Source organism: Paroedura picta, chromosome 15 (genome assembly GCF_049243985.1).
Source record: "Paroedura picta isolate Pp20150507F chromosome 15, Ppicta_v3.0, whole genome shotgun sequence".
In the NCBI taxonomy this organism is placed as follows: domain Eukaryota; kingdom Metazoa; phylum Chordata; class Lepidosauria; order Squamata; family Gekkonidae; genus Paroedura; species Paroedura picta.
The window spans coordinates 2,920,903-2,945,481 of NC_135383.1; the positions used below are offsets into that span (position 1 = coordinate 2,920,903).

The 24,579-nt window shown below is 49.3% G+C and overlaps 1 protein-coding gene across 6 annotated transcripts in view; it reads left to right on the forward strand.

The window, feature by feature from the left end:
• RERE (arginine-glutamic acid dipeptide repeats) overlaps positions 1 to 24,579 on the forward strand; it is a 220,896-nt gene that overhangs the window by 73,454 nt on the left and 122,863 nt on the right. For all 6 annotated transcript variants that reach the window (XM_077312430.1, XM_077312429.1, XM_077312432.1 and 3 more), the window contains one exon: positions 14,429 to 14,899. In XM_077312430.1, the coding sequence (XP_077168545.1) occupies positions 14,575 to 14,899 (325 nt within the window). In that variant the 5' untranslated portion in view covers positions 14,429 to 14,574. The remainder of the gene's footprint in view (positions 1 to 14,428; positions 14,900 to 24,579) is intronic.

Consider the following 24,579-nt stretch of genomic DNA (forward strand, 5'->3'; position numbering starts at 1 on the left):
TTATTTTTCTTCAAGGCAAATTGGGGAAGATTGCAGAGGTAACGAAAAGAAGGAATTGGCTTTTTGTGAGAAACACAGGCCTGCTCTTCCTTTTGCCCAGGAGATAACTGTCTGTTTGAACGGCGGCAGAGGGCAGTGGGTGCCAATCCCCCCCCCCCCACACACAACCTTTCCTTAAAGCTACTTAGAGGAGTGATTAAGAGAGCCTAAGGAAGCAGGTAAACATGCACAGTTTTTAATTGTGCACACTTGGGAAGCTCACAAGATCCACTGACTATTAATACGCAATGCAGACTCCCTCTTTATGGACAACACCTTATGGTGGCATGAGAAATGTATAGCCTTAAGAAAACTAATATGGAGAAGGTTGGGAGCACCTCCGATGCTGGGGAGGGCTGGTCAGAGGGGGAGGGAGGGGGAGCTGTGGTAGGAGAAAGGGAAGGGGGTTGTGGTGGAACTCCCTCCCTCTGAAATCTGCCTGTCTTCTCTTCACTTAGCCTAGATTCGAATTTGTAGCCGTGCTGGTCTGAAGTAGCACAATAAAACCAGAGTCCAGGAGCACCTTTAAGACCGACAAAGATTTATTCAAGGCGTGAGCTTTCGAGTGCAGGCGCTCTTCATCAGACGAAGAGTAAATCTTGAATACATTTACTTGAATAAATCGTCACTTAGCCTGACACAGTGGCTTGTTAAAACAGCCCTTCAGTGGCTGCAAAAGAGGAGCCGGCCCGCTCAGTGAGGCTTGCCGGTTGGCCGTGGTTTGCCAGAGCCTGCTCCATATTGGAGGCGAATGCTGGTTGGGCCTTTCCCCGTCCTCAGCTGCTTCCGTTGCTTTGAAGCCGCCGGGTGTTCTGAGAGAATGCCAGGAGCCATTTGTCAAGATGGCCGGTGGGAAGCTCTCTGACACCGGGAGCTGTGCCTCTGTCTCCGCTTGCCTTTCAGTGCCGGGAAGGAAAAATTAAGTGCTAATGACATCAGTGCTGAACCCTCCGCCACACTGCTTGACCTGACTCCTATGATCCAACTCCATTACAAAATGCTCTGAAAGCATTAGAATTTTTTTTTCAAAAGCCTACTGCCTATTATTGGGCAGAAATTGTGAAAACGTCCTTCTCTCTCTGCTGTGTAGTTTAGTGGATGCAAAGCTTCTCATTTGCATTAATAATAATCTTTACTGTTTACTCAGTTGTTATCCTTTCTCTGAGGAGCTCTGGCTGGTATACGAGTGTACTCTTTCCGCTTTTTGTCCTTGTAACAAGCCATGTGAAATAAGCTGATGGACAGCACAACACCGGGTGGACTTCTTTACTGGTTCAAATGTGGAATTTGCTGCCAGAAGATACAGTGACGGCCGCAGGAATGAATAGCGTTTGAAGGGGATTGAACAGATTCATGGAGGATAAGTTTCTCAATGGCTGCTAGCCATGGTGACTGTAAGGAACCTCCACATTCAGAGGCAGTCAGCCTCTAAATCTCAGTGCCAGCAGGTAACATCTGCAGAAGGCCTCTGTGCCCTGTTTGTTGCCCGTCCAGAGGAACTGTTTGGCCCCTGTGTGAGATAGGATGCTGAATTAGATGGACCCTCATCGGTCTGATCCAGCAGGGCTCTTCTGATGTTCTTCTGACAGGCAGATGCCCAAGGTCGCCACATAAACTTCGTGACAAAATGAAGGTTTGAATACTGACCTACAGTCCCAACCCTCCGTCTTCTACGCCATCCAGATTTTGATATTCTTCCAGAGGGGTGTTTCTCATCCCTTTGGCCCGGAATGCTTCCCCTTCCTGTGAGCTTTCTCTAAGAATGAAGAGGTATAGAGTCTCTTGTGAGAACGTTGAATATCCATTCAGGCCTCGGGTATGAGTGCAAAGTGTAGGTCTGCCCCTGTGGATTTCACAGCCTTTCTGACTGTTTGGCCTCTATCTAGAAGGTGCAGGAATAGCTTGGTGACCTGGCATTGATCTGGGAGCATGAACCCTTCCGAGTGCCATGCTTTTCACCATATGATATCAGATGCCAATCTGGGAAGGGATCCCGGAAGGCCTCCTGTTATCCCCCCCCTCCCCCCAAGCTCTGTACTAGCTCCTTTCTAAATACAGCTGGGTAAAAAGGACAATATACTTAGCACTTGGATGTCACTTTCTGTCTTCAAAGTGCTGATGTGTGAAGATGCATTTCACGCCCAACAGTTCTCCTTCCTCTCCAAGCGACAGTCTTATTTATGGCTGGTTTAATGAGAACATGACTGAAGCAGGCAGATCAAAAGAGGGCAGAACAGCCTCCCCCCCCCCCCCCAGCAAACCTACAGCTTGTGCTCTTACCTCTGTGAGAAGGCAGGAAGATCCCAGGGTCGGTGGGAGGCATGGAGTTGGGCGTCTTTCCTAGCATTAGCACTTCTGTATCAAAATCAGGTAGGAGATTATTGGTGGGCATATATTTTCCGCAAGTTTTAATAATGTATTATAGTTGTTCCATGTGGTGTTGTCTGGTCAGTCAGTGGCAGGTTTTAATGGTGTGTAAGTTGCAGTGAGTATGTTTAGTTGCCAGGTGACATGCCTGGTGAGTGGTGGTGCCCGATGGTTATTGCCCTTGACCAGTGTGGGTGCTGCAGGATTGCATGTTATTACCATTAATATAGTGAAATGCGCATCCAAGCTGCACACAAAGTTGGGAGTTTCTTATTATAGGGATCCCCCAATTAGACAGGCAAAAATGGCTTTGCAAATGAATCAGTCTAATTGAGTGTCTGAGGGTTTGTGGGATCCTGAAAGTGAAGATCTGGGCAGGCAGAATAGTTTCCTTATCTGCATCTTCCCTGCTCCCTATTTGTCCCTAACTCAGCAAGTATTGGTGCTGTGGTCCCTTCATAATTATATTTTCATTCTTCCTCTCTCCCAGCCTAGCACAGCTATCTGCTGGGTTTGTGGGTGTGCGCATTGGATACATTTCCCCTTATTTTTTGATGTACGAACATGACCCAAATTGACATGGCTGTCTTCATTGCGTATTCATAGCCTGCGCTTCATTAACAGCTCCCGCAAGCGGTTCCAGATTTCGTTCTTCTTGCTTTATTACTGCGGGAGAGGGAGACCTAATTCTACCATGCTGAAGCGCTGCTCAAGAAGAGGAAGTATTCTGGATCAGGCCCATGCCAATAACTTGTATTCTGTGGCAATCTAAAACAGCTTGAACATTAAACCAAGCCAAAGCGTTAGCAGCATATAATTTAGGTCCTAGTTGTCTCCCCTCAAGAGTCCTTGCAGGAAGATACCAGCATGTCCCAAGGAGGGAAAGATTGTGTCCGTGTTCTGCGAACTGTCCCGATTCAACCTCACATATTATTTTAGATTGTGAACTTCCATGTGAGTCTTCGCAGAAAACTTCTGGATCCTCTACTTTGTCCCAGCGGTCTAGTAAATGATGAAGCTACACTCCAGTTTCTGCTTAATAATATTTCTGCAGAGACCACATTGTGTGTAGCTGAATTTTTAATGGCTGTTTATCGAGCTAGAATTAAGATGTTTTAATCAGCTGATTTTACTGTATTTTAGTCTATAATATCTTATTTTATTTATTATAATTTTACCCTGCTTGGCTGTACTTGCCTCTTATTGTTATGCCAATAAAGGTTTATATATATAATTTAGGCCAGGGGTAGTCAATCTGTGGTCCTCCAGATGTTCATGGACTACAATTCCCATGAACCCCTGCCAGCAAACGCTGGCAGGGGCTCATAGGAATTGTAGTCCATGGACATCTGGAGGACCACAGGTTGACTACCCCTGATTTAGGCCCTTCATGCTGAATTTCCAAAAGCAACTTTTTGTAATTCCTTGGAGAGGCTCTGAACCATGTGGTGGAGATCATTTTGGCCTTTGAGTAGACAAGCATGATTTCTACATAGTGGTAGATTTGGAGTTTGCTTATGCATGGCATTAAAAAAAGAAGCTGAAAGATGTAGTCGATTTCACCCTTTTTCTCAGCTTGGTGTAGGGCCAGGGCCTCCTCTACTGAAACAAATGGAATCAAGGGCTTTTCCTTCTGAGCTGCCAAAGCAGTGGGAACCAGTAATAATAGGCGTTAGAAACACATTTCAGAACCGGATAATGTTCAGCTCTGTTAAAAATGTTTATATAGCTGCACAGGCTTGACGCTCACCTTGTTATCTGTGGTAACAATTGCCTGCAGGTGACTGGACAGCTGAGGCCTCTGAACTGGCTTTTCTATTTTGTAATGTTACTGTTATCATCATGTTAAGTTATTATTGTTATAATGATATTACTGTTATCGCCTGTTATCATATGTTGTCGGTATCTTTTCCTGTTTTCTGTAAACCAACCTGAGCCCCCGGGGAGGGCGGTATATAAACATAATAAATAAATAAATAAATGATTTTCAGTTGCGTTCCTCAACAGAATAGCTGTTTTCTGCCTGCACCCTCCCTGGGTGGTGTCTTGCTGGTATGGTACTTTACTAAGCCTCCCCAACCCCAGTGTCCTTTAGGGTTCTTTAAGAAGTTTGTATGTATTCCACTTTTTTTTTTAAAGAAGTCTGGCATGTAAATTAGGGCATTTTTAATTCTTTTGACAAATCTAGGAGTAACCCCCCCCTCTCTCCCTCCCCCCCTCTCCAAGGGAGCCCTGTTTGTTCCAGCTATGACAGCTCATACCTCCTTTTTAATCTGGCATTTGCTAAACACAGTGCCTTTTTATCTTGCAATATGAGACTAACAGCCCTCCGAAGAATGGCCCTGTTGTGTTTATTAAGACAAGCAGCACATGACCCATGCAAATCTTGTTAAAAGATTTATCTGTCTGGCTTGCGTGAGCAAAGGGGATGGCAGCGGTTGAGGGGGGTGGGGGGGGGAGGAGGACTCATCTCCACATTTCCCTTAGCCTGCCTGCTCAGTTCCCTCCCTAGTATGAGCTCATGGTCTTTCTGCTAGACTTGATTTCACATTATCTTTAAAACCTGACTTTGTAAGTACTGTAAACCCGGGGTAGTCAACCTGTGGTCCTCCAGATGTCCATGGACTGCAATTCCCATGAGCCCCTGCCAGCAGGGGCTCATGGGAATTGTAGTCCATGGACATCTGGAGGGTCACAGGTTGACTACCCCTGCCGTAAATCTCTTAACGTGAGAAGGACCACGTTGGGTCTTTCCCTCTGATCTTGCAGGTGTGCCAGTTGAGTAACCATGGAATAGCTTTTTTCCCCTTGTTGGGGGCAGCAGTTTTGTGCTGTTAATTTGCAAACACCTCCCTCGAACCCTTTTCAGAGCCTCTCTGGAGACAAAGGAGGCTTTGATTGCCCAAACCCGAATGACTGTGGCTTCAGCCTCTTGTGGGTGGATTTTGTTTCCTCCAAAAGGGCAGGTTTGCAGCTTGGGCAGGGGGCGGTTGTGAGGTTCCTGGGTGTGCAGATGGAGGCTCAGATGAGGACCTGGAGCCAACTTTGACTGCGGTGTGCCAGCTGCCACCGGGTGGTTATTGATGCGCTGGTCACATACAGATCAGGGGATGGCACGAGGGCCGCTTCCTTTGCAAGCGGTTCGGAAAAGTTGCTTGGTCCACAGTGCATCTGCATGCCTGTGGCCTGGAAAACCTTCCTGGGAGCCGTTTCCCTTCTGGGTTGGGTTGGTGTCCGTCCAATTTCCTCCCTGCTTCACTAGGCCTGGAGACTTCTGTTCAGGACCAGGCGAGCACACTACTTTCCCCCTGAAATTGGGAAGCAGTCAGTGGTACGGGGAAAGAGTGGTTTGGTTATGCGTTTCTTCTCCTTTTGTCCTCCTCCTGTTTTCTTGCCTTGCTGTGCTGTCATAGGCACTATTTTTAATCTCCCTTTGGTTCTTGGTGGCTTTGATTATTTTGCGAGCTGCCTCGAGAGCTGCAGCAGGGGGTGGGATGGAACTGTCAGCAGATACAGCCTTGTTGCGATTGTCTGCAGCAGTTCTCCGAGCTCTCAGGCAGGGAATGGGCTTGCCCAAGCCCTGCTGCCTTAGATGCTTGACTGGAGAGGATTGGAACCGCTGGCGCCTTTGATACGCCAAATGGATGCCCTACTGCACAAGTCCTTGGAGATCAGAGAATCTTGCCTTGCCTGCTCAATCCTTGTTTGCCTCATGAATCTTCCTGCTTCAGTGCTAAATCCCACACTGCTAGAAGGATACGACTACGTGAATCTCTGCCGTATGCAGAACCAAACTGCTAGTTCATCAAGCTCCGGTGATGTGATCCGTGCTTATCTGGGCTAAGCCAGGCATGATAGGCAGATGTGTGCAGAGTTATCTGCTATGGCAGGGTGAGGCAGGGTGCAGTCCTGAGGCACCAGGTGAGTAATTGGGAGGCAGAGCTAACCTTTGCCCTCATGAGGCCTTTCCCAACAGAAACCGCTCTGTTTCAAGCAGGTTTTTGGGTGGGTGGGGGGGCTTATGAAATGGGACACCCTCACTGCTGGGGGAGTAGCTGCTAAGGAAAACACATGCACAGACAGGCTGAGGAAGAAAAACATGGTTAGGGGAAGATTCAAACGAGTAGCCGTGCTGGTCTGAAGTAGCACAATAAAATCAGAGTCCGGCAGCACCTTTAAGACCAACAAAGATTTATTCAAGCCGTGAGCTTTCGAGTGCAAGCAAGAGCTTGCCCTCGAAAGCTCACGCCTTGAATAAATCTTTGTTGGTCTTAAAGGTGCTGCCGGACTCTGATTTTATGGTTATGGGAAGGTACCCCCCCCTGCTATGTTTACTTGCTTCCTGAAATATGGCAGTGGATTTTAGAGTCACTGGGCTAAAGGCCAGTGCAGATTGTGACCCCCTTCCTCTGTGGAAAACCAGGAAGGACACCTTGGCTGCAACCGAAGCGATAATACGCAAGAGGACGCAACAAAGTTCTGAGTCCAGTGATACTTTTAAGACCAGCAGTTTTATTCGAGACCTAAGCTTTCGAGTGCGCTCACATTGCTTCAGATCCTAGTATCCAAGGAAGTACAGCCGATGCATGGCTGGCCCTGGGCTCAGGCTTTGTTCTGCTGCTCCAGACCAACACAGGCTACCCACCTGCGTCTGTCTTCATCCAAGAGGGTGGTGAGAGTTGTGTAAGACAAAAGGCCGAATAAAGGAGGGTGCTGCAGGGGCTGTTCAGGAGAGAAGGCTAGGTTCAGCTTGTGCCTCCTTGGCTACCCATTTGGCCTCTGGGGCAGCAGGCATTTCTAAGACTTGGCTGCAACTCGCCTGCAATGGGGGTTGACTGCTGTGGCAAAAGGAGCTCTTAATCATGACTGTAGTGTGCTCTTGGGGAAACTCCAGAGCTTGGAAAGCAATTCCATGTGCTTGGGAACATTTTGGTAAATGGCAGAAGCATCTAACATTCCTAGCAATATTCCTAGCGCTTGGGTGGCATCTGCTTCTGTGACTCAGAATGTTCCCTGCCTGGGCTAGGCTGGTGCCATTCCTTCCCCCCCCCCCCTTCCCTCTTGCAGTCTCATTTCTCTTTTCTGTAATCTTTTGGTTCCTTCATAAGTCACTCTTCAAATACATCTGGGTTAGGTCTCCCTTGCTGCAAAGCCAGTTCTGAAATGCTACTAAGGAAAGCATTCCGTAGAACCCTACCGTGGCCTGTGTTCAACTCCGTTGCCTGTCAGAAACAGGACATGTGAGAAGACTGGGGTTAGGCTGGGCCTCCTCAGCTGCTTCTCCTGTCGGATGCCGAATCTAATCGGGCTCCTCCATTTAGTCTGATACCTAGAGAGAACGGCTGGGCCTAGGGGTGGGCATGAACCGGAAAATTCTGGTTCACTTCAGGGTTCAAGGTCAGGGCTGGGCCAATTGTGGCCCTCCAGATGTCCATGGACTACAATTCCCATGAGCCCCAGGGGCTCATGGGAATTGCAGTCCATGGACAGCTGGACGGCTGCGATTCTGAATCACACCCCTGAACCCAAATGACCCTGAAGCCCTGAAACAAACCATATCGGGCTAAATTTGTACCCACTAAATGCAGTGCCTGCTAGCAGAGCTGCCATGGGCCAATAACACCTCCAGTGATGGAAACACGCAGTTTCGTTCATGCTGTTTTGTTCTTGAATTATAAATTTCCTACTGATCTGGATATCCATGCATTAATGCTTCACCTGTGGGAGCCTCTCTGGACTTCCCTGGTGGTTAAGGACAAGCGCTCTTCGCATGCCTTAAGGCCGCTCTCAGTATATTTTGCTGGTTGCCTTCCAGGGCTGAAAACTGGTATGAAAATTGTCAAAACGTTTTAATGTTCTCTGCCGTGGGGGTCCTGTTTAAGTGGAAAGGTGACACAGAAATGTTTTTAGCAACAAGGACGACAAGAACAATAATAGAAGATGTCAGGGCTGAGCCCTGATGACTCTTTTTGTAATACACTGGCTGGCCAGGCTCCCCTACTGTTTTGTGAAATGTGCATGTTTTCTTTAGCACAAAGCAAGCTTCTTTGGAGGCTGCAGACAGTCCCTTGGAGCAATGGGGAGTTTTTGTAAGCTTGCAGAGGTGCACTTTTCCAAGGATGCAACAAGAAAGACAGAGGGAGAACCGAAAGGAACCTTCCAGGGCAATGAGAGTTATAGTTGGCACAGCAGCTTTGAAAGGCTGTGAGGCTGGTATAGCCAGGGGTGTGCGTAGTTTTGCGCTTAAAGAAAAATAAAACCGGCACCCAAGTAATTCTACATCCCTCCAAGAAACCCGAATTGTGCACTTTTCTGTCTAATTCTCTGAGTTATGTTGCTGCTTCTGCCGTTTTGCTTATTTTAATGTTGGTTCTGCTGATAATGGGTGCGGCAAGGATGCAGAAGGGGATCATCCCTTCAAACACAGATCATCTTACCCAGCCCCTCCCTTTCTACCTTCCGAAATTCCAGCAGGCCTTGCTCACATAGATCCGGATGTGGCTTCAAAGCACTAAGTGCGAGGTAGTGATTGTCAGTGGAATTCCACCGTCCCATTCTACACGCTCACACCCAATTGGCCGTGGCACCTCCACTCCCTGTGCAAATCCCAGTCCCCCCCCCCCCTCCTGTGCAGGTCTCAGTCCTTTGTTTTGTGCCCAGTGTCAGTTCTCTCCTGTTCTGTTTCCAGATCCTGATTTCACTTTCATGGCAGGGGTTGGGGGGAGAGGGATGTTTCCTTGTCTGTACTATTTTCCTCTAGTGAGAAGGTTAGACTCTCTCCAGGAAGTCCTCAGTGGGTGAGACAGTGACTTGATAGCAGAGGCAATTTAATTTCGCTCAACCTGTGGAGCTGTGATCTGGCTGTTCTCTCTCTCTCCCCCCCCCCTTCCTTTGTCAGGTTGATGGCAGAAGTGGCTGTGCTGATGGTGGTTCTGTGCCGTGTGAATAAGAGCCTGCCAGCGCGAGAGGAATTACTGCAAACCTCAGTTTACGCAGCTTGTCAAAGCCCACCGAGATTCTTCCCCTCCCCCTAGTGTATTTACTTCTGCAGTCTTAATCCAGCTTTAAGCATCTGTGTAAACATCTGTCTATTTGGCAGTATGTGCGCGATATTAATGCCATTTACTTTAGAGAACAACAAAAGTAAAATCTCTCAGACCCACCATAAAGATTTTGTGCATTGGTATCAGTAACCTTCAAGTGCTGTTGTGTGCACAGCAGGAGGTGTGCTAACTGCATTTTTACATCCACGAGGAATGAATATTAAGCAAGCTGATAATCACTGGGCAACATAGGGTTGTGTGCTTCGTCAGCCAAAGCGGCATATAAGAACCGACTCTTCTTCTTCTTTGAGACTCCTTCAGGTTGGGGAAAAGGGGGTCCAAAATACCAGCTGTTCATCTTAGTGTGTGTGCAGAGAGGGGGGGAAAAGGGATAGCATGAGTCTCTGTCCACACATGCCCCACTCATGGTAATGACGGACATGTTATTGGTTTGATTAATAAAGCCCAGGACTAATCCGGATTACGACATTCCCTGCCATCTGCTTGGCTTTGGTAGGGATTGGCAAGGAAATGTCGGTTGCATATGGGCTGATATTGCTCTGAGGGGCATCTCTGAAGATGGGAGGGGAGAAATTGGTCTGCCTTTGCTTGGTGTTTTCGGAAGCCATGTGAGAAAAATAGCTGAAAAGGGAGCCCAACCCATCCAGCCGCATCCCTAAGGAGTTGCTGCTGTTTGTGGCCCACATGGCACAGTCCATTTAAAGAATGGACTGGTTTTGTTTGCTTTTGGGCGCTCACGTGGCCTGCCTTGTTAATACCACTGAGGATTGCACTGGCAGAAAGCACACCACTCCCTCATGAGCTTGCTTTGCATGCAGGTCTCTTCAAAAGGCCCTCCGATTGCGGCCCTCTTTCCCGGCATTTTGACGTTCACAAAACCGCAAGCCCACTGCAAGAGACCTGCCTGGAAAGGGTTGTGTGAGCTGAAGTTCTGTGTTCTCAGTAGCGTATCTTGGCATACCATCCACATACGTTGTATGAACCGTTTGGCAGCCAAAATGCCCTTCTGTGGAGAGGGCTTGAGCTAGCGAGGAGGACCAAAGATCTCTTAGGATATGCACCTTCCTATATTCATATGTGCCTTTAGTGGAGAGCCAGTTTGTGGGAGGCTGTGTGCCTCTCTGCGTTATGTACTACAGAATAACCTGCCTCTGGACCCTCTTGGCTTTGGACTATACTAGTCACTGATCTCTCTTAATGCTCATACCGTCAAGTCAGGGGATGGCTGGGTTCTAAGGAAGCTTTCCCCTGAAACGCACATGCTTTTTGAAAAGGTAGGCTAGGTTTTGCATGCCCTGGAGAGAGGGCCAATTGGAGGGACAGATGGATTATCTGCTGCCTACCCACACGGAGGAGAGTAGGTGTCCATTGACCTCTTGCCAGCACAGGCGAGTTCATCTGTCTTGTCCTTTTGATATGCGCAGCCATGCCATCTGGGGCTCGCAGGATGCTTGTGGGCTTGGCAGTTTTGTACTTTAGACGTGCTCAATTAGGTTATTGCCCAGAAGAATCTTTGTGCAGGATCAACCAAAAGACATTTATTTTGGCAGGGAGGATCTCGGGGATGCTCCAGGCATGCGGAGCGTCCATTGTGCGTTTTGAAAAGCCCCTGGATGTGGCTGGTACCCGAGGTTTCTCCTAGCAAGTGACATCTTTGGTGGCATGCACATGAGAGGGTCCCTCTTGCGTATTGTCAGGGAAAATGATTGCGACTACTTCAGGAGAGGGAGGGAGTTTGGATCTTTTCTTCCCTGGATGATTGTCTCGTTCAAGGGAAGAGCGTGGAGAGAGTCGGGAGCCTGAGTCTGAGATATGACAGCGAAGTCAATTTGTCTCTTTGGATACTGTCACTGTCGGGCGCTAGAAGCCAACCCGGGACTCCGAATTCATTGCTGTCTCTTCATTTAAAAAAAATAAAACTTCCAGGATCCGAGGAGATAAATTAAAGTCGCACATAGTTGTTCCACAGCCTCGCTATCTTCACAGGTGTCAGCATTCTAGCTGGCCTGATCTTTTGGAACTTTCTGAGCTTCTGGGTAAGTAGATTTGGAGTCAGTTCTCTGGGGAGTGTCTAAGAATTGAATAAGTGTTGTGTGATGTTCTCTGTCATGCCTGGCCTGGTGGAGAACGTGGGAGGGCAATGCTTGAAGTGTGGGGAGTCGACAACTGTGGGGCTCTAGGCTGCGAGGGCAGAGAAGGCTGTCGGTCTACTGCAGAAGGTTCATGTGCAAGGGACTCCTTTTGGGTAAGCAGTCAGTACCCAGTGACTTGAATGCTCCCAACTTCCCATGGGAAACGAGAAGCTTAATCACTTGAGTGACGTGCTCAGTCTGCATTAGGAGCACCTAAAACTGTCACAGAGCAGGAAGCGAGCTTTCAGGCTTCCCAGAACTCTTACGAAGACTGAATGTTCAGCCCCCCCTCCTCCCCGGCTCAAGAAGCATGGCGGTGGGGAGCTGGGGAGCAGTGTGAGAGGAGAGGGAAGCCACAAAAGCCCCCAAGGGTGGAGTTTGTAACTCTTGAAATAGGGGATGGGAAGCGTTGAGTCTGTTGGTGCATGTCAGGAAGACGGGCCTTGGTTTGCAACGGGTTGTTTGGAGAGGTCGGTCGAAAAGTGGGCGCTCGTGAATTGAAGCAAGGGGCTCGTCAGATGACGTGAGGACATTTGTGTGCCAGAACGTTCTGCCTGTGTGAAGTCGTTCCATGCTCAATTTGCCCCTGGGGTCCTACAAAATGGAGCAGAATTCGTGTCCCGTCTTCCCTGAGAGGAAGCCAGGCTTAGATGCTACCCAAAAGTCTGCATGTGAAAATGGAAGCAGGAAAGAAGGAGACCCATGTGAGCCATGCCCCCCTCCCCCCTTAATATAGGGTCCCTTTCCCCTACGCCTCTGCCTTTTATTCAACATATCCGTGCTGGATGCTTGCAGGAGTCATAGCAGATGGAGAGTTGCTGGGAGAGCTATTGCCTGCGAAGACTGCCTCTTGCTGAAGCCACGAGTGCCTTGCAGTGCGCGTTTGCACATATGCGCTCTCCAGCCTCCACTTGAGAAATGTGCTTCTAGATGCCTTAACTGGTGCAACATTTCTGTTAGTTGAAAGACTGTCCACAGGATCAGCTGCCAGCGAGTTTAGCCCCGGTTTGGTGTCTGCTGGCTGCAGCTCAAAAAAACATGTAACGTGCAACCTGTCAGTCCAGATTGCTGGTCCTATGAATGACAGGGAAACAGTCTTCAGGTCAAGACTCAGGTTCATAGAATCATAGAATCATAGAGTTGGAAGGGGCCATGCAGGCCATCTAGTCCAACCCCCTGCTCTCTTCTAACGGGAAGAATTGGGAGGCTTTAACAACATGTGGAAGCAGACCCTTATTATAGCCGTTCCCTTGCCTGAAGATGGCAGTTTTGGGTGGCTGGTAATAAGAGAGGCTGTCTCTTTCTCTGCAAACTTGTGGAGCCTTCTATCCCTCCAAACCCCCCCCCATGGCAGAGGAGGGAGGGATGTGGCTCTCTATGAGAAGTTTGTGAGCACAGGGATCAGCATTGTGCGTAGAATCTGGGGCCATGTCCTCACACGTTCTGTAAACGTTCCACCCACCCCTGGAATCCGGACACTCGGCAAAAGAATTCGTTGTCCTGAAAGCCTCTTCCTTTGTGTATATTTTGGTTTTAAAACCGAGTTTCTCATCCTGGCGGCTGCAACAAGATAGAGGAACCCCTGTATTCAGGGGCAGTCAGCTTTTGGATCCCAGCACCAGGAGGCAACGTCAGGGGAAGGCCTCAATGTCTCTGTGCCTGTGGTCGGCCCTCCAGACCGGCCCCTGGGTGGGACAGGGTGCTGAACTAGACGGTCTGATAGGTCTGATCCAGCAGGGTTCTTGTTCAGTCAATCAAGTATTCTGCTGCATTAACGTTTCACAGTACAGACCTATAATTAAGTGCCCATCTTTGTGAAAATCCAGTGGTGCCTGTCGAAGGAGAGCCTCTCTGTTGTTGGGCCTTTAGAGAAATGTGTCGGTCAGGGGAGAATTAATAGTGTTGTTCTTTTACCAAGAAACTCCGGGCTAAACCCTTTGATTTCTTGTGGTTTGTTGATTCCCCCCCCCCCCCCATGTCCAGCTTGGTAGGATGCAGCGAGAAACAAGCGGACCACCGTTTATAATGGCTGCCTTCATCATCCGTATCACTTTGCCTTTGGCTTAATTTCCCAGGCACCCCGGTGTGAGAGAGAACCTGGGAACCGTCTCTTCTTCTCTTTCTCTCAGCATTTGGTGTTCTTTTTTCTTGCTTCATGGCAGGTGGAAGATCAAAGCTACGCAGCTCTGTGTACCTGTGTATGCCCGTTCCCTAGCTGTGTACGACTCGGTTTTGAAACCCGAGAACCGCTGTAAGCACCTTTTGAGGCTCAGGAGAGAAATGTCGAAATGCCGATCTGGACTCTGGCAGATCGTTCAATCAGCTGGCATTAATTCGTTTTTTAAAAAAATTACCATTACTCTTCTCTTTCCTCTCAGGTGTCCTGGGACTAGATTTTGTTTGAAAAATGGCATTAAAAAAACAACCCTATTGGATTGATCAATTGATTTATAGATAGAGCTTGGGCATTGGGAGATGGTGACATGAATTATACTTCGGTTAGGGGAGTAGGGGCCGTTCCCCTTTGGATGTGGTGTTTTGGTGACTGTGTGATCTTTTTAAACAGCTTAATCCAGGGGTAGTCAAACTGCGTCCCTCCAGATGTCCATGGACTACAATTCCCAGGAGCCCCTGCCAGCATTCGCTGGCAGGGGCTCCTGGGAATTGTAGTCCATGGACATCTGGTGGGCCACAGTTTGACTACCCCTGGCTTAATCCATTGATGTGTTGACCAAAAAGCCCCTCCCCCCGTCCCCCTTCCCAAATGTGCAGGCATTATGATGGCTAACGGTTCCTCTTCTCTCCCTTTTCTGTGTCCTTCCAAAGAGCCTTTCTAAAACGCTGGGGTCGCTGGAGTGGTCGAATTTTCCCTGGAATTGAGTGAGAAATTCAGAAGACTGAAGCCCAGGCTCACTGTCTACCTTTCACGGAGGCCCAGCCGTGAGAGGACAGAAGAAGGCACGTGGCGAATCATGACAGCGGACAAAGAAAAGGACAAAGAGAAAGAAAAGGACCGGGACAGAGACCGGGACAGGGAACGGGACAAGCGGGAGAAGGCGCGGGAGAGCGAGAACTCGCGGCCTCGCCGGAGCTGCACCCTGGAAGGAGGGGCCAAGAACTACGCGGAGAGCGACCACAGCGAGGATGAGGACAACGGCAACAACAGCGCCACCACCGAGGAGTCCACAAAGAAGAACAAGAAGAAGCCCCCCAAGAAGAAGTCGCGCTACGAGAGGACCGACAACGGGGAGATCACCTCCTTCATCACCGAAGACGACGTCGTCTACCGGCCCGGAGGTAAGAGAATCCCGGCTGCTTGTTTTGTGTATCTGCCGAGGTTTTCGTGGTTGAGAATAAGATGTGTGAGGGGGATGATGCAGTCATTGCTGGACTCTGCATTCCCTGTCCATTGCCTCAGCACACCAGAAGCTCAGTTGTGTAGACCCCAAACTAAACAATGTGCGAGTGTGAGGGAATAGAAGCGAGCAAAATAACAGACCCTGTATCCCAGTCCTAAATGATGTCCAACTTCTATGGTCTTAAGGCAGCCACCTCCTTCTGCCTTGTGTCAGAGGCTGCCCTGCTTCCGTGACTAATCGTAGCTCTTCGGTGTATTCTCGGGTTCCCTTATCAAAAGAGCAGGCTTACAAACCCCTACCCTATTTGTCTTCTGCTCCCCGCTAAAATCATTGGCATGCTGGAGCTACGCTGCAGGAAGGAAAGACTGATGTGTTTTCAAAAGGCGAGGGAGAAAAAACACCCATGGAAATAAATGACCAGAAACAGTTTTTATAGCGTGTTGCATTGGTAGAATATTTAAAGCTCTGCACTCTCTTGTGGACACGTTTACAGCCTTGGGTTTTAAGCTATGCATGTAAAATTGAGCTTGAAGGTGTTTCGGCGTTGTGTGGGAAGCTTGCCATCGCTAGGGCTGGTGCAGGTATAGCAGGGTCGTTAAGAGATCAGGGATTCTTCCTCCCCCACGATAGACTCTCGCCTTAAGTGGGCTAAGTGCAGCCTTGCAGGTATGTCTGGAAAACCTGCAGGCTGTTCAGAACTGTTTGCTAGCCTGCCTTTTGAGCTACGGCAAAGCCTTACCTGCTTGGCTGCTTCGGGAAAATGATGTAAACTGGTTTTGGTCCCTGTTGCGGAGGCTGAAGACTTGGCAAACGTTAATAAGATTTAGCAAATAAAATTAATGAATAAAGATAAACATGTGGACAAGTTTTTCTGGGAAGCATTTGTACTTCAGTTGGTGTGCCATGATGGCTCCAAGCAGACATGTGCGAAGCAGCCCTGAACGAGCATCAGATCCCAGTTATCTCCAGCCTCATTCTGGTCCATCTCTTAACCGCAAGAGGGGGAATTGGAGCTGGGTTGGGGGGACACCGTGTCCACAGGCCAACGAAGAGCAGGTGGTTGGCTAAATATTTTCATCCCCCAACAGAAGATGTGTGCACCTCAGCCCCCCTCCCCCGCCCCTCCCATGATTCCTGGGGTACTGTAGTGGGTACGGTGCTGGACTGGAACTGGAGAGATCTGGGTTTCAGTCTGTGCTCTCTAACACAAACCATAGGCCTGTGACACTTCCCTGGCCTACCTCAAGGGCTATTGTGGAGATGAAATGGCAGAGGGGAGTACGAGGCGCGTCACCCTTTGCTTCTTGGAGGTGCCAGGTTGTCATGTTGTCCTGTCTGCTTGGAGACTTTACATCTCCGTATGGCGTCACTCCCTCTATCCCTCTCTTCGTCTGTCTTCTTCAGATGCTCTCACTTTGTCTCAAAGTTTCTTTACCTGCATCTCTGCAGGCAGGTATGGAGATGGGTGCTATATAGTATAGTGAGAGTTAACCACACTATATGACCACTGGCTTGCAGACCAGTATCCAGGTTGGCCTGGCTTCTGATTTAAGGAGACTCTCTAGAAGCGTTTGGTTGGGAGTCCCATCTTTTACTGCCCTGGTCTTCATGCGATCACAGTTCTGCTGCTGTTCTTTTTTGCTTGGACAAAAAGGCAGAGGCAGCCATTGTGGTCCATTGCAAAACTCAGAACAAGAACTGCATAATAGCTGTTATTAGAACCAGTCAAAAGAACACCAAGCAAGCTTTTGCATTCTCCAGAAATACCCATCAGGCTAGATACTCAAAAACAAGGGGTGGGGAAGGAAGAGGCAAAATCTTTGGAGATTTCAGTGGCTGAGGGTGACAAGCCCCCCTTCTCCCTCTCCCTTCTTCCCCTTCCCCTTCCTGAAGCTGAGTTCCTCTCCCTTTTTGGTCTCCAGTCTGCTAGCATAGCACACCACCGATTTCATTTGCCCCCTTGTCTGATTTAGCTTCCATTTCCCCTCCAACCCCATTCCCCCTGCCTTTGTCAAAATAACTCTGTCATGGTAACAAATTGATTTACTATGCCGCATGTGCTTCCAGATTTGCTTACAGGCTGCTTTTTCAGCATGAATGAACTGGCGGCATGAGCAAATTTGATCCCAGTCGCAATGATTCGCTACCCTTTGCTGCCTGTCAGGCAGTCTGGAGGTGCAGCCCTGCTGCATGGATCATCACCCTGGCTGCAGGAGGGCTAGCGTCCTGCATGTCGTTCTTCTCCATGCACCTTGCCTGCTGGATAAGCTCTGTCCGTCTGGATACCCTTTTTGTTCTGCTGGTGGCCCTGGCAGGCTTCTGCTTGGTGCTGTGAAATAAGCCAAAGATGTCTTGCAGCGAAAGGCCATTTCACACATCATGTAGCGTATATGAGACACTTTTTAGTGGAGACCTACACACATGTATTTTCTGGGCACGCTCTTCGGGGAGCTGTGATTGACTGCTTCTTCCTGCTGAATGTTCACTCGCTGGCGAACCTATGTAGGTTCATTGCTGTGTACTGTCTGACAGGGTGGAATTACCCTGCTCTGGAGAAATATTTGATTTACCTTTCCCCTTGCTTCCACAGGACAGCTGGCAGTGGTCAAATATTGTCAGTTGGCCATGGCCAAACATGCCTGGGATGTCCCTGGAAACAGGGCAGCTCCCCTTGCTCATGTGATAGAAATGCCATTATTTTTTAATCAGGGGCAGGAGAGAGGGCTGCTTTCAAGGGCAGGCCAACAGGTTGCCCTGTTGTGCCTTTCTCCTTGGGTGAGACCCAAATACAGGCTCCAGAGAAGACCCTCTGTCTGGGTTGTCTCTCCTTGCTTGGCTAGGCACGGGGCTGGGTCTCAAATCCTCACGGGTTCAGGGAGCACTGGCTGGGCGGATAAGGTGGGGAATACGAGTCCTTCATCCTTGTGGAGATGAGGAGGCTACCATGTTTGTCCTGACCGTCCAGAACCATTTAAAAGGATCTGTGAGCATTAAAAAGGATTTGCGAAGAGATCCAATCCGGCAATGGGATTGGCAGCTATATAAACAGCAGATAGGGTGTGCGTGGGTGTGCCTGGCCTGGAGAAGGTCATATCTGCTTGGAACAGGGTGTAAGAGGACTACCTTTCCAGCATTGGATTTTTATAATCTTTTTTCACATTTCTTAGAAGAACAAGAGTTTTTAATTGCCCTGCTTTTCACTTCCTGAAGCAGCTTGCAAACACCTTTCCTTTCCCCATAACAGGCACCCTGCGAGGTAGGTGGGGCTGAGAGAGCTCTAAGAGAACTGTGACTGGCCCAAGGTCCACCCGTCTGGCTGCTTCTGTGAGCCACGTGCTCCTCTCAACAGTCTGGCCACGCTTCTGGGAAGGCCAGCACCACACCAATGTTGTTAGGATCCTGTTGCTTTGCTTCAGGACCTAGCCACCTTGTGTGGAGGGACGGCCAGATTTCACAATGGCTGTGTTGAAAGCCAAGCCTGACTGCTTTCCCTTGCCCAGCTGTCTAAAATGGGAGGACGGTGCAAGCCAGACCTGTTCATCTCTGCCGGGTCCCGTTCCTGTCCCCCTTTATTCCAAGACGGTGCTCAAGCGTCCCTTGCGAGAGCTGGCCCAAAAGGCACCCTTTTAGCCGCCTCGTGAGGTTCACGTCGGAGGTTATCGAGGATGTCTTTTGTTTGCCGTGGGTGCCAGCTGTTAAGTGCTCCGGAGCTGGCTGGGTGCAGCCCTCATTTACGGAAGGATTGCTTGCCAAGGGGGGGGGGGGGGGAGAGCGCGCTTAGCAGTTCAGGCGCAGTCTTTTCTCCTCGAGTGCTTATTTCTTATGGTGAGAGGGCGGAGGCCCCATAATGGAGTGCGGGAAGGCTGTAATTTGGGCCTTTGTTCAGTCTTTTGACGGGGGCTCCGGCCCGAGACAGTCGCGTCACACAAAACAAGGTGCCCGGCCCTCCTCGTTACAAGCTGGGAAGGAGGGGATTTCTGAACGTAGCTGCTGCTGCTGCTTCTGGGGAGCGTGTAGGAGGAGGGCGGGGGAAGCAGGGATTTCAAGTGGAATTAAGGTCACGTGACCCATCTTTGGAGGCTCTGGGTCCCAAGGGAGCACTCGAGTGGAGGGGGGAGCAGGGAGGGGGGCGGTCTGCCGTCTGAAGTCTTCCACTGCCCATGTGCAGGAACACAGCCTACTTTGGGACTACTACGCTACTGCACTACTGTGTAGAGCAGGGGTAGTCAAACTGCGGCCCTCCAGATGTCCATGGACTACAATTCCCATGAGCCCCTGCCAGCGAATTCGCTGGCAGGGGCTCATGGGAATTGTAGTCCATGGACATCTGGAGGGCCGCAGTTTGACTACCCCTGGTGTAGAGCTTGCTGAAACAAAAAGAAAATTTTTTGAGCCAGGTGGAGTAATCCCTGGCCTCCTCCCAGAACTATCCTTCCCATGGTTCTCTGGCAGAAAGACGGAATGACTATTAAGCCCAGCTTTTCAAAACAGCCCATGTTAGTAGCTAGCCTAAGTATTCCCAACCAGGGGGCCGTGATCCCCCAGGGTTGGCGGGAGGTTCAGAGGGGTTCTGTGATCTTTCCCCTCCTGCCTCAATGGACTTGGCACAAGCTGGGGAGCCAGCGGTCTCCACTGTCCCCCCTTCTGCCATCTGAGCATGAGTTTCTGTGCTTGGGAGGGGGTGGAGCCTGCATGCCCACTCCCACCCTAAACTGCCTCCTGTCTTTCCCCCTCCCCAAACCTGCGTGTTAATATGGGCAGTGATGTCACTTCTGGGCATGGAGGCATGGCTGGTTGGCATCACTTCCTGGGCTCTTCAAAGCCTGAAAAATGATTTCAAGGGCTCCTCCAGGGTCAAAAGGTGGAAAAAATCTGAGCTAGCCCATCAAGAAGTTCAACTGTCCATGTAAGATCCTTTGGTGGAGAGGCTGTTAAAAAGGATCAAGAGCAGTGGCCTCTAATCTGGAGAACCGGGTTTGAGTCCCCACTCCTCCTCCCCATGAAGCCAGCTAGGGGATCTTGAACCAGATACAGTTCTCTCAGAGCTCTCCGTCTCGCCTAGTTGTGGGGAGAGAATGGTAAGCCGCTTTGAGATTCCTTAGGGTAGTAAAAAGCAGGGTGCGAAAAACTAGCTCCTCTTGTTTTCCTGTTTCCTCCTAATGTCTCCAGCGCATGCGAATGTAGGCCGAGAGGAGCCAGGACATTTTTTTTAAAATGTTATTTACCTAAAGTTTAATTGGGCTGAGGTTTCCTATGGAGGAGTTGCAGCCCTCTCTGCCCTTTTGCTTAGTGAGGAAGCATTTGAACTCCTAAGCTCTTGAGATTCAGCTTCTGCCGGCTCAATTAATTGTTAAACGTTCCCTTTATAATAATTATACATTGATGCTTTGCCTTGGTGCCCGCCAAGCAAACTGCTGAAACTGTTGTTTAATCTGAAATCTGCTCGGTGTGTGGGGGGGGTGCGTGTCGTAAGAACTCCTCTTTTGGAACCAAGCGAGAGCCCAGGAAAACCATTTGGTTATGTGTTTGTTTTTTAAGCAGCCTAACGGCATTTGAGTCCGAGGACATGAGTGAAATTGGAATGGAGGCATTTGGCTCTCGCCCTCCGAGTGATTGGCTTGTGTTTGACATTGACCCATGTGTTTGTCTGCCTTCCAAATATTGCCTGCTATTTGTTCTGACAGCTTCACCAGCTGAGAGAGGCAAATGTGCCAGAAGTTCTTTTTTTAAAAAAGGGGAGAGCATTTCAAGGAAGGAGGAACCCTTCCCACAAAGGGGAGGGGGGGGCTGTTCCACTGGAATCAGCACATAGCAGCCCCCTCCCCTCCTGCTAGCGGAGTAGAGACCCTCCTGCCTGTGGATCCTGAGGTTATCCTGATGCTATCTGAGCAGCTGAGTGGTCCTCAAGGCAGGTAAGAGCAACCTCAGTGGCACAATGACAGGCAGGGCCAAGGTATTTATGGAGGCTGAGTGCGTATAGCTGTCCCCAAGGCCAGATTCCTGCAGGCACTCATGGCGGGGCTTTTTAGTCCAGTCTCCTGTAAAACCCCACAATGGATCTTCACAAGCCCTGTGGGGGGAGGAGTAATCCCTGGCTGCCATCCGGGCACTCCATCGTGGGGTCTGAGAAGCTGCCCGGCCTCTTCCTCTCCTCTGTTCCAGGGACAATACCAAAGAGCAGGTTTCACTGATGACTTCTTATGTAGCCTCCATGTCTGGGTCCAGTTGAAGAGAGAGCCCCTTGAGTTTTTGGTGGCATGGTCACTCTCCACAGATGGCCTGCCGAAGTCCCGGGTGTTGGGGGGCCTGAGGAACTAGAAGGCCTTATAGGATCTCCTCAACTTGAGTTGTCCAGATCATCTTGCTTTCTGAAGAGGATTCATTAGGCCTCAGCTGACTGATGTGGGTGTTTCTCTGCCCAATCCCACCCTTTTGGCTCTTCTTGTGGAAAGCAGTCCATTTATACACTCATTTGGGCTGAAATATGAGGTGTGGGGGAGCTGTTCCTTTAAAATACAACCATGCTACCATTCCACACTAATTTTTCAAAATGACTTGTAATGGAACAAAACAGTGAAATCTCTCTCAATCACCTGGTCACACGAAACAAATGAGACCGGGAGTAAAGCAGCATTCAGATGCCTCTTTTAGCTGGGCATGAAGCCATTATGTGCAGGAATCTGGATTAATGTGTGAATCTCACTCCTCCTGCTTTTACATTTCTGTCGTACATGGATGTGGGTGTGTGCCTCTACTACCCTCTCTATTTTCACTCTGCTCTCTAAATCTCCAGGAATTCCCTGAAGCAGAGTTGGCCACCTTATCCTTTGGGTATCCTAGGCCAAGGCTTTGTCTGCCTCCATGTCACGACCTCTACTGTTCCTCGGAGGAACTGCCACCCAATTCCTTGGAGGTCTCCCATCCAAATATAAATCAGGGGCCACCCTGTTTTGCTTGTGAGTTCTGGTGGGATCGGGATTAGCTGGACCATCCAGGTTATGGCTATGTGCCTTATCTGCACATGCCCCACCAGCTTCTTCTTGCTCAATCAAAGCCGTGCAGTCTGAGCCTGACCTATTCCTAGAAACAAAAAAGTGAGCACTGCCAAGGGGGCACTTGCGGCCTCCCCACCCCACCCCCTTCAGCTTGCTCACAAACACAGGAACACTCACACCCTGCCTTTAATGTGGCAGGCGTTCTGGCTTTTAAAACATGGAACAGCTGTTAATGCGCGACAGATGGTGCCACTCTTAAAGACTGATAAAAGGAGGGTGAGCCTTAAAATGGACTCTTTTGGCTTTTGAGCTTATCTGCACATATATTTTACCATTAAATACAGCAAACAAAATTCTGGGGGAGGAGAGGGAATCAGGCTAACGTTATGTGCGGTCTTGGATGGGGCAAGCAGTGCGCAGTCTCAGTTTGGAAACGCAGATCCAGTCTGTTGAAGAAGAAGAGTTGGTCTTTATATGCTGCTTTTCTCCACCCGAAGGGGTCTCAAAGTGGCTTCCAATTGCCTTCCCTTTCCTCTCCCCGGTGAGGTATGGAAGGCTGAGAAAGTCCTGATATTACTGCTCAATCAGAACAGCTTGATCAGTGCTGTGACTAGAAGAAGAAGAGTTGGTTCTTATATGCTGCTTTTCTCTACCCGAAGGAGGCTCAAAGCGGCTTACAGTTGTCTTCCCTTTCCTCTCCCCACAACAGACACCCTGTGGGGTGGGTGAGGCTGAGAGAGCCTTGATATCACTGCCCGGTCAGAACAGTTTTATCAGTGCTGTGGCGAGCCCAAGGTCACCCAGCTGGCTGCATGTGGAGGAGCGGGGGATTGAACCCAGATTTTGCCGAAAGAAGCCTTTCGGGTATAGGAAAGTGTTAGGAAGCCATTTGTGGTTGAAACAACAGGGAGAGAAAGGGGGGTGGAGGGTGGGAGGAAAATCGTCCTCTCTCTTATTTCAGAAAGCAAGTAGCACTTAAGCCTGTTAGTCACCAAATATCTTGTTGAAAGGTTGTAAGGCTTGATTATAAAAATGCCGGGTGGATGAATAGCATATTGGGCCACAAGGGGAGAGTGAAGGAGATGGGGCTTGTTGGGAGTGAATGGCCGTCTTGGCGGCCCAGCATGCTTTCAGCGGAACAGAAGGTGCATCTGTTTCCATAACAGAATCACAGGGCCCTCTTTCCCCCCTGGAGAACCTAAATTGCTGAGGAAATGGAGCCTTGAGGCTAATTTGGTCCTGAGCACCTGTTTTTGGCTGGGTGCGTCTGTGATTGTTGGCCTCCCCTTTACCTTCTCACCGTACTGGATGGCTCTGGACATGATTGTCTGGTCTTCTGGAGGTGCAGGTGACATACATCCTGGTAGTCAGTGTAGCTCAATTTAAAACAGCACCCAAACCACTTAGTATCTGCCTGCCTGCGTGTGGATGAGGCTCACTGCGGAAAGATGATATTTAGAGGCTTTTCTTAAATCAAAATTGGGCTTGAGGGTTGACAGGACGAAGCTGAAGGGGAAAAAGCCAGGGCTGGGTGGACATGGAAGCAAGAGGGCGCTGGAACAACGGGTGGGGTGGGGTGGGTGTGCTGGATTTTGCAGAAGCAGTGGATTGCAGTGAGGAGTGGAGAAGGTCTGCTTTGCATGCAGAAGGTCCCAGGTTCAATCCCTAGACTTTCTAATTAAAGGAGCTCTTTTCTAAAAACATTTTTTTTTAAAATTTGAGACCATGTTCAGCCAGTCCTAGTTGAAGTTGACGGTGCAGAGCTAGATGGACTGATGTGTTTTCTTCATTTGAAGGGCAGCTTCATATGTTCATTCAAAAAAGGAGGACGATAGTAGGAAGGCTTCCTCGGGAGGTGGTGACTTCTTCATCTGTTTTTAAGCAGAGGCTTGATAGTCATGTGACAGAAGTGCTGAGTTTATGAAGTTGGGCAGATGGTGAGTGGGTGGGCAGGAAGGGATGTGCCAGGGTTTGTCTCTTGTGGTCCTTCCTGCATACCCAGGGAATTGCTGGTCGCCACTGTGGGATGGGAGGTGAATTTCCACCAGGCCAGGCTGGATTCTGGAGATTTTTGGTGGAGGGATCATTTGGGCATGAAATTGGGGTCACTGTGGGTGAGCAGGTAGTTGTGAGTTCCTGCATTGTACATGAGGTTGGACTAGATGCTCCTTCAGGTCGCTTCCTACTCTGCGATTCTATGAAAACGTGAAAGGATGTGGAAAAAGCTGCCAGTGGGCTGCCCTGGCCATTGAGACGTCTCTTCTGGCTTCCAAAAGGAAAAGCTCTAACCCGTCTGTAAGAACGGTAGGCCAGGTAACATAACTTTCTTTTCCGGTCCCCTTTGCCTTTCAGCTGTCAGCAGTTTCCATGAAAATTTGGCCTTTCTTGTCAGAACTGGAAACAATATACTAGATCAAAACGTGTGTTAGTCTTGCAGTGGGTGCCTTATAAAATGGCGTGTGCTCAGGGAAAGCGTCGAAGAAAATAATTGGAGTGGGAAATCATGTAGCTAGATGCTTGAACTAGAGAACTGTTGCTTTCACAAAATCGGGAGCTTCAGACTACAATTAACTGTCATTAATTTTGTTGAATAGAAATATGTTCCATTTACTGTACAATCAGG